This window comes from Orycteropus afer, unplaced genomic scaffold, assembly GCF_000298275.1.
Source record: "Orycteropus afer afer isolate SDZICR_OR568_19922 unplaced genomic scaffold, OryAfe1.0 scaffold00075, whole genome shotgun sequence".
NCBI classification, from domain to species: Eukaryota; Metazoa; Chordata; class Mammalia; order Tubulidentata; family Orycteropodidae; genus Orycteropus; species Orycteropus afer.
In genome coordinates, this window is record NW_006921662.1 from 1,194,760 (window position 1) to 1,204,836 (window position 10,077).

A 10,077-nucleotide genomic window follows, 5' to 3' on the forward strand; every position below is an offset into this window, starting at 1 on the left:
TATCATGGCATCAAATATATATTGTTATTGGATATTCTGTTACACTGAAATATAACTGTTTTCCCTTAGTTTTTATTAATCAAATACTTCTAATATTTTACAGAAAAAGTACAGTTCTGTCCACCTCCACCTCAGATACCTAATGCTCAGAATATGGTGACCACAGTGAATTATCAGGATGGAGAAAAAGTAGCTGTTCTCTGTAAACAGAATTTCAGCCTTCAAGACACGGGAGAAATTGTGTGTAAAAATGGACGATGGCAGTCATTACCACAGTGTGTTGGTTGGTAGCTTATTTCTAAATAATGTCATTTAAAGAAGTTAGTCATCCTATTTGCTTTATCTAAGGAACAGGACAAAGAACTGACAAGGTATCTATTATACCACATCTAGAAGTATTAAATTTTTCTCTAGGTACCCAAATCTATCACTTTTATGTTTCTCTGACACGTATCTTTAACAGTAATTACAGAAGAAACAAGTTTGGAATCCCTATGAATACCCAAACTTACTAAGTATTTTTATTAGATGTTCAGGTTGGCATGTGGAATGGGCAGTTGGGGAGTGGTTGGGATTAGGATATAAATTTGAGAGTTGCTAGAGATGTTTCAGTAGGTGTGAATACTTACTTGCAGTGCATTCAAGAGACAATATGAAATAAGAAAGTAAAACTAGGGGCGTAAGAGCAAGTCACTTTGCTCTGAGAAGGAATAGAGAAGTAAGGTAGTCGCTAAAAATGGATACGCACAGAGAAAAGTAATATCAACTTGTGAGATTTGCAGCATTCTTGTTTGTGGAAATGATTCAGTAGACAAGGAAAAATCAGTGATAGAGAAGAAAGGAATTAATTCCTAGGGCAGCAACCTCAACTAGGGAATCTAGTCCCACAGAAAGAGGTCACTCTGAGATAAGACAGAGTAACTTCATTAAAAAAAAAAAAAAAAGAAAGAAAAGATGTAGAAGTTATTTAGGATAAAATTCTACATCTGCCTTTTCTATATGCATGTTTTGGGAAATACATATGGAGATCAATCAATACAAGGGAAAGTATCCAAGACAATCTTAGCATGATCCTGGAACATTTATTGACAGGAAAAAATGCCCAATATATGATTTAGAGTGAGAAAAGTAAATGTAGAACAGAAATGTACATCATTAATTTTCAGTAAAACTAAAAATTATAAGTATATGCTGACAGGTACATGCTATTTGCATAAAGTAACAGTTGTCCTGGAGCATGGGAATGGGAAGGTGATTATTTTTACCTTTCTTCTTTTAAGAAAAATTAAATAGTAAGATCAGAAGTTTACTTATCTGTCTGTCAGGCTTTAAATAAAAACTCTTCTTCATACTTGTATGCCCAATATTTTAGGTGTACTTTAGGGTGAAAGAAGGGACTACAATATTTTTTTTTCATGTATCAGGTTATGTGATAGAAATTCTATAATGACTCATTTGTGCTCTCATATTACATAAGATATTGTACATGTATGATATATAGTATTCAACTTATATTATTTCATTTTACACTGCATATTATTTTTCTCTCAACAAAGGAAATGCTATTTTTCAGAGTTCACAGGGCAATGTGGGCCACCTCCACCCATTGCCAATGGAGATATCACTTCATTCCCATTAGCAGTATATCCTCCAGGGTCATCAGTAAAGTACCTTTGCCAGTCCTTCTATGAACTCCGAGGCTCCACAGTTGTAACATGCAGAGATGGACAGTGGTCAGAACCACCAATTTGCGTAGGTGAGTTTTAAGTTTCTCCTGGAGTTGGAGGGTTGATACTTTTGGTAGAATTTTCATGGACTAATTATTTATACTGCCTTGGAAACCCAAGGATGGGGTCGCTATGAGTCGGGTCCAACTCGATGGCACATAACAACACCAACAACAATTAAGTATAATGACCTTTACCTAAACATCACTTAGCTGAAAACTTTTTTACCAGATGTAAATATAAAAAGAAAAGTGTTTGAAACTCTGCTTTAAACAAAGTGCAAAAGAAGTTTATTTAAGAAATATAAATAAGAAGCCTAAATATGCTAAAGTACATTATAAAATGGTATAAAATATGGTCAAAATTATTCAACTATGGAAATGTATTCTCACACCATTAAACTACTGTTGTTAGGTGCTGTTGCGTCTGCTCTGACTCCCAGCGACCCTATGAACAGCAGAAATATGCACTGCCAGTCCTGCACCAGCCTCACAATCCCTGCTATACCTGAGCCCATTTTGCAGCCACAGTGTCAATCCATCTTGAAGGCCTTCCCCTTTTTCACTGACCCTCCACTTTACCAAGCATGATATCCTTCTCCAGAGAATGATCCCTCTGACAGTATGACCAAAGTAGGTGAGACTAAGTCTGGCCATTCTCACTTCCAAAGAACATTCCAGCTGCAGTTCCTCCAGGCCAGATTTGTTAGTTCTTCTGGCAGTTCGTGATACTTTCAGTATTCTTCTCCAACATCACAACTCAAAAGCATCAACTCTTTTTCAGTCTTCCTTATTCATTGTCCAGCTCTCTCATTCATATGAGGCGATTAAAAATACCATGGTTTGGGTTACGTGCACCTTAGTCTTCAAAAAGATATCTTTGCTCTTCAGCACTTTAAAAGGGTCCTTTGGAGCAGATTTGCCCAGTGCAATATGTCATCTGATATCTTGACTGCTGCTTCCGTTGGGGTTGATTGTGGAACCAAGTAATATAATATCTTTGACAACTTCAATCTTTTCTCCATTTATGATGATGATGCTTATAGGTCCAGTTGTGAGGATTTTCATTTTGTGTTGAGTTAATTCCATATTGCAAGCAATAGTCTTTAATCTTCATCAGTAAGTGCTTCCAGTCATCTTCACTTTCAGAAAACAAAGTTGTGTCCTCTGCATATCCCAAGTTGTTAATGAGTCTTCCTTCAATCCTGATGCCACACTCTTCTTCATAAAGTCCAGCTTCTTGGATTATTCACTCTGCATAGATTGAATAAGTATGGTGAAAGGATACAACCCTGACACACTCCCTTCCTGATTTTAAACCATGCAGTATCCCCTTGTTCTGTTCAAATGACAGCCTCTTTGTCAATGTACAGGTTCCTCATGAACACAATTAAGTGTTCTGGAATTCCCATTCTTCCCAATGTTATCCATAATTTGTTATGATCCACAGAGTTGAATGCTTTTGAGTAGTCAATAAAACAAAAGTAAATATTTTTCTGGTATTTTTTGCTTTCAACCAAGATCCCTCTGACATGATCAATGATATCCCTCATTCCACATGTTCTGATTCCAGCTTGCAGTTTTGGAAGTTCTGTGTCAATGTACTGCTGCAACCATTTTTGAATTTATATGCATTTTACTTGCATGTGATATTAATAACATTTTTCCTGTAATTTTCAAATTCTGTAGGATCATGTTTCTTTGGAATGTGTACAAATATGGATCTCTTCCAGTCAGTTGGCCAGGTAGCTGTCTTCCAAATCTCTTAGCATAGATGAGTGAGTACCTCCAGTGCAGCATCCATTTGTTGAAACATCTCAATAGGTAGTCCGTCAATTCCTGAAGCCTTGTTCTTTGCCAATTCCTTCAGAGCAGCTTCGACTTCTTCCTTCAAAACCATTGGTTCTTGAACATATCCCACTTCCTGAAATGGGTGAATATTGACCAGTTCTTTTTGGTACAATGACTCTGTGTATCCCTTCTATCTTCTTTTGATGTTTCCTGCATCATTCAATATTTTGCCCATAGAATCCTTCAGTATTGCAACTCGAGGCTTGAATTTTTTCTCCAGTTTTCTTTCAGCTTGAGAAATGCTGAGTGTATTCTTCCCTTTTGGTTTTCTAACTCCAGGTCTTTTCACATTTCCTTATAATAATAGACTTTGTCTTCTCTAACTGCTCTTTGAAATATTCTGTTCAGCTCTTTTGTCTTGTCATTTCTTCCATTTGCTTTAACTACTCTCCACTCAAGGGCAATTTTCAGAGTCTTCTGACATTGATTTTGGTCTTTTCTTCTTTTCCTGTCTTTTTAATGACCTTTGTTTTCTTCATGCATGATGTTCTTGATGTTATCCCACAATTCTTCTGGTTTTTGATCATTGGTGTTCAATGCATCGAATCTATCCTTTAGATGGTCTCTAAATTCAGGAGGGATAGAATCAAAGTCATATTTTTACTTTTGTGGACTTGTTTTAATTGTTTTGAACTTCAAGTTGGATTTGCATATGAGCATTTGATGGTCTGTCCCACGATCAGCTCCTGACCTTGTTTTGCTGAAGATATTGAGGTTCTTCATCAACTCTTTTCACAGATGTAGTTGATCTGATTCCTGTGTACTCCATCTAGCAAAGTCCATGTGTATAGCCACTCTTTATGTTGTCAGAAACAGGTATTTGCAATAAATAAGTCCTTGGTCTTGCAAAATTCTGTCATGTGATCTCCACATCATTTCTATCACCAAGGCTATATTTTCCAACTAACAGTGATTCTTCTTCATTTCTAGATTTTGAATTCCATTCACCAGTGTTAATTAACACATCCTGATTGCATGTTTGGTCAATTTCAGACTGCAGAAGTTGGCAAAAATCTTCAATTTCCTTGTCTTTGGCTTTAATGGTTGGTGTGTAAATTTGAATAATAGTAGTATTAATTGGTCTTCTTTGTAGGCATATGGATATTATCCTATCACTGAGAGCATTGTACTTCAGAATAGATCTTGAAACATTCTTTGTCATGATGAATGCCACATCATTCCTCTTCAATTTGTCATTCCCGCATGGTAGATTATGTGATTGTCTGATTCAAAATGACCAAAACAAGTCCATTTCAGCTCACTAATGCCTAGGATATCAATCTTTATACAATCCTTTTCATTCTTGACAACTTCCACTATTCCTTTATTCATACTTTATACATTGTATATTCCAATAATTAATGGATGTTTGCAGCTGTTTCTTCTCATTTTGAGTCATGCCACATCAGCAAATGGAGGTATCAAAAGTTTTACTCCATTTACATCATTAAGGAAGGCTCTACTCTGAAGAGACAGCTCTTCTTCAGTCGTATTTTAAGTCCCTTCTGAACTAGGAGCTCATCTTCTGGTGCTGTGTTGGGCAATGTTTCAGGGCTATTTATAAAGTTTTCCAGTAACATATCAGAGACTGTTTCATTGCTATTCATATTGGCTTTCACTGGCCAATTCTTTGTGAAGTGGATGGCCCCTTCCTTCTTCCAAGTCTCTCTGGATGACATAGCCTCCAGCCTGACAGCAACATGCAAGCCACCACAATAGGACAAACTGACAGACAAGTGGTGGACATCATTAAGTATCTTCATGTTATTAACACTGGCCTAGGAAATCTGCCTTTTACTGGTATATAAGGACCTACTTGTAAAACTGAAAACTTTTCCTGGTAGAACCTTAAGCTGACTGCTATGCACATGACTTTTCATTTGTGTGTTGTCAGGATTTCTATCCGGAAAGGAAAATGAGGTGGAAGAGCTGGTAAACTATTTCTTAAATCTCCATCATTTCTCCTTTTCACTCTATCTTCCTCCTCTACACAAGGATGTCTACACACATATTCAGGTTGCCCAGACCTGTGTGAATTTATGCCATTAAGTAAAATAAGCATAACCATTTGTGTCATGGTGACCCCATGTGTATCAGAGTAGAATTGTGTTCCATTGGGTTTTAAATGGCTGATTTTTTGGAAATAGATTGCCAGGCCTTTCTTCTGAGGTGCCTGTGGTTGAACGTGAACCTCTAACATTGAAGAGTTGGTGTTTAACTAGGAAATTAGCATCATGAAAAAATTATAATTCAAAGGTTGTCAAGGACGTGCATAGTTAGGCTCTCTTGTATACTCTTGTTGAATTGTTAACTATTAAAGAGAAAATATTAAGGACATATTTCCTTGGATATAAAATTTTATTTCTAGAAATTTAATCTATACAGGAACTTTTGCAAGTGTAAAATGAAATATATACAACAATATTAATTGCCTTATTTTTTATAATAATAAGAAAAGGAACTACCTAAATTTTTATCAAAAATCTTATAAGGTGAGTATTATTACCAATTTGTGTCTGTAGACAGAAAAATTGAGGCACAGAAAGCCTGAATATTTTGTTCAAGTCACCCAGTGAGTATTTGGTGGAGCTACAATTCAGAGGAAATCTGGCTCCAACTTTCATGGAGTTATCCCTCGTGCTATTTGACATCTCATTTCCATAGAAATGTCAGGGAGATAGAATATCAACTTCATCTTTGCAGTGCAGGGATTAGTCTGTTATGAGTTATCTGGAAATAGTTGACAATGTTATCTTAGAATCTCCTGGGCATGGATATATCTAGGTACAAAAAAAGTTCCTTATGGTTGCCACTTCTGAGGATGGCTCCTTAAATTAAATCCTGGGCTTATTTTAGCATCTTTTGAACAATCCCTGTTAGAGATTATAGGCTAAAAAGAATGTACCATTTTGTTATACCAAACTATATTACTTACTCAGAGAAATGCTATTTCTCAATTTTAAAAGTCCTGAATTTAGTCTATACTATGAGACCAGAAGAACTAGATGGTGCCCAGCTACCACTGTCAACCACTCAGAGGGGGATCTATGTAGGAGATCCCAGATAGAGAGGAAGAACAATGCGGAAAAACATTCTAAATCATTTAAAAAAGGGGGGGGGGGACCAGTTTTGCTGGTCTGATAGAGCCTGGTGGAACCTTTGAGACTATGGTCCCTAGCTTCCCTTCAAATCTGGAATTGAACCCACTCCTGTGACATCCAGCCAAACAAAAGACAGGCATATGAGCTGAACATTTACATTGTTGTTGTTGTTGTTATGTGCCGTCGAGTCGGCCCCGACTCATAGTGACCCCTCCTTGGGTTTCCGAGGCAGTATCACTACGGAAGTAGGATTGCCCAACTTTCCTTCCGAGGAGTGGCTGGTGGGTTTGAACCACCAGCCTTCTGGTTAGCAGTCAAGTGCTTTAGCCACTATGCTACCAGAACATTTACATTAGGTAGATGCATTTCTTGGAGAGATCAATCACTGGAGAATAGAAGGACTGTGTATGCACAGGGAGACAGCTCAGGGGGCAGGAGTGCATGGGAGGGAAGGACACAGAAAAGAGGTAACTGTGGGGAGGAAGTGTGAGGGGAGCTGTTGCATTGTGGGAGATTGTAGTCAATGTCATAAGACAATGTGTATGTGAGCTGCTGTATGGAAAATGAATTCGCTTTGTAAACTTTCACCTAAATCACAACTGCTGAATTTAAAAATGAATGAGTCAGTGATCAGTGGGGGAAGGTAGCTCTACTTTTCTATAGAAATCAGGTTTCTTAAAAAATTTAAAATCCACAGATGACTACATGATGGAAACCCAAACCCACTGCCATCAGGTCAGTTCCAACTCACATGAAACACTGTAAAAAGGGCAATCTAAATAAGCAACATAAAAATTGGTAGAAGCTTTGGTCTCATTTTGAATAGTTACATTCAAGAATATGCTAGTACATTTTCAAAGAGATGATTTGTTTTAGAATATTTTTTGACTTCTGTACTCTATGTCTGATAGAAAAATAAACTTATTTTTACTGTAATATTTAGTAAGATGTTAACACATTTGTAATGTTTGGGCTGTACATGTTGTGGAAGCTATTATGTAAAAGAGAATTCTGAACTGGCCAAAGAAAGTGAATACAGTGACCCAAATAGACTATTTTAATTTACTTCTGTTTGGTATATGCTTTCGGGCAAGCATAGCATAGCAATTAAGAGCACAGACTCTGAAGTCAGATAAGCAGGGCCCATATTTTAGCTCCAAATACTCATTAAACTGTATGATCTTGGGAAAATCATTCAACTTATCTGTGCCTCTGTTTAATCATGTTTACCTATGAAAAACAATGTGTAGTGTGTAGAGATGATAAATATAAAGTACTAAGAACTGTATCTGGAATACTTTAATAAATCTTGGCTATTATTTCATCATTTCATTTAATTCTAAGAGATTTCTAAATACAACTTCACTGTTCTGTAGAAGGGAAAGATAATTATTAATTATTTTATTTTATCATTTTTCTTTCAGATGCATGTGTAATATCTGAAGAAAACATGAACAAAAATAATATACAGCTAAAATGGATAAAAGACAAAAAACTTTATTCAAAAACAGGGGACATTATTGAATTTGAGTGCATACATGCATATAAAATGAAAACACCGCAACAATCATTTCGAGCAACTTGTCAGGAAGGGAAAATTGAATATCCTAGGTGTGAATAAGATGAGCTCAATTTCCCTAAACATTTTCTTGAAAAATAATCATACATTTATCTTTAAATTATCCTTTATGTATCCAATTCCATAATTATTGTCTCTATTCTCTCAAGTGTTTAACTTCTTTTTGTTTAGAAATCTGAACTTTCAGAAGCTCAAGAATTTACAAAATGGAAGAGCGATGGGCTCACTTATTAGAAGAACCATTTTATACCTGGGAAAATCAGCATGCTTGGTCCTGTATTCATAAAATATTCACAGAAAAAGATCATATGCCCTCACTTCAGTACTTACATCCCTCTAAAATCTTAAAATGCATAGGGTTACTTTGAAGTCCTTCTGAGTCAACTCTTTTTTCTTTTTCAGAGGAAATGAAAATGTTATGATAGTCTCTATCTTCATATTATCATCACTCATAAACATGAAAAAATAGTTATCCCTTATGCTTATAGCAAACATTAAAAAGTATTTACAGGTCTTCTCATGCAAGCCTTGCTATGTATAATACTAATACTCCAACAGGATTAAAAACATTATCTTCTTTAAATGAGTAGAACCCTCTGAAATTTATACAAATCCTGGTGTGTAGATTCAATCTAGTCAGGAGATACTATACACATACAAAATGTTCACTGTAACTATGAGTGAAAATTATTAGGTAACAATATTGCAAATATAAAATTTTCTAGATACTGATAAATGATTATAGGAAAAAAATATTGGGAAGAAATACAAAATGTTATAATAATAACTCTATTTGAATTTGGTGATAAAACATTTAAGGAATTAGAATATTTTTAAATTACTTGTTTTCTAATATTTTAGGATTTTCTTTATTTGTATTAATTTTATATTCATTAATTAGTTATCAAAAACCTGTGATTGAATAGGAAGACAATAGAAAATGAGAGTTTAAAGACCCGATGGGTCATGTTGCTGTTTTCCTGCAATAGCACCATTATTTTTTGATGTACAACAGATTGAAGAAATATTAAACAGGAAGTTTTAGAAATAAATGTATTTTGGATATGCTTAGATTTCAGACAGAATTTCTTAGTTAAAATGTTTCTTGGCTAGATATATGATACTTAGTACAAATTTTAAGGCTTAAGTTCTTCAGGATCTTGGATTTGACAATGGTTTCTTAGATATGACACCAAAAGCACAAGCAAGAAAAGAAAGAAAAAGATAAATTAGATTCATCAACATTAAAAACTTTTGTACTTCAAAGTATTCTATTAAAAAAGTGAAAAGATGACATATAGAATGAAAAAAATTGCAAATTATTTATCTCGTAAGGGACTTGTATCAAGAGTATATAAATAAAGAAATCTTACAACTCAATAATAAAAAGGCAAAGAACCCAATTAAAAAATAAGCAAATATCTGAACAGACTTTTCTCTCAAAGAGATATACTAATGGTCAATAATAACATAAAAAGACTAGTCATCAGGGAAATGCAAATCAAAAGGATAAGGAGATCCCACTTTACACCTGTTAGGATAGCAATAATCAAAAAGTCAGATAATAATAGTGTTACTGAGGATGCAGGAAAATTGAGACCCATCCACACAGCTGGTAAGAATGTAAAATGGTGCAGCCACTTTGAAAAACAGTCTGACTGTTCCTCAAAAGTTTAAATATAGAGTTAACATTTGATCCAGCAATGTACTTCTAGGTACATAACCAAGAGAAAAGAAAACGCATGTCCACACAAGAACTTGTACACAAATATTTGTAGAAGCATCATTCACAATATCCAAAAGATGAAAAGAAATCAAAC

At 35.2% G+C, this 10,077-nt stretch overlaps 1 protein-coding gene across 1 annotated transcript in view; it reads left to right on the forward strand.

The window, feature by feature from the left end:
- The window catches only part of LOC103197211 (complement factor H-related protein 5-like), a 59,350-nt gene extending 51,051 nt beyond the window's left edge, over positions 1 to 8,299 (forward strand). The window contains exons 8-10 of the mRNA XM_042780973.1: positions 104 to 283; positions 1,574 to 1,756; positions 8,103 to 8,299. Of these exons, the coding sequence (XP_042636907.1) occupies positions 104 to 283; positions 1,574 to 1,756; positions 8,103 to 8,299 (560 nt within the window). The remainder of the gene's footprint in view (positions 1 to 103; positions 284 to 1,573; positions 1,757 to 8,102) is intronic.
- Positions 8,300 to 10,077: the final 1,778 nt, after the last annotated feature.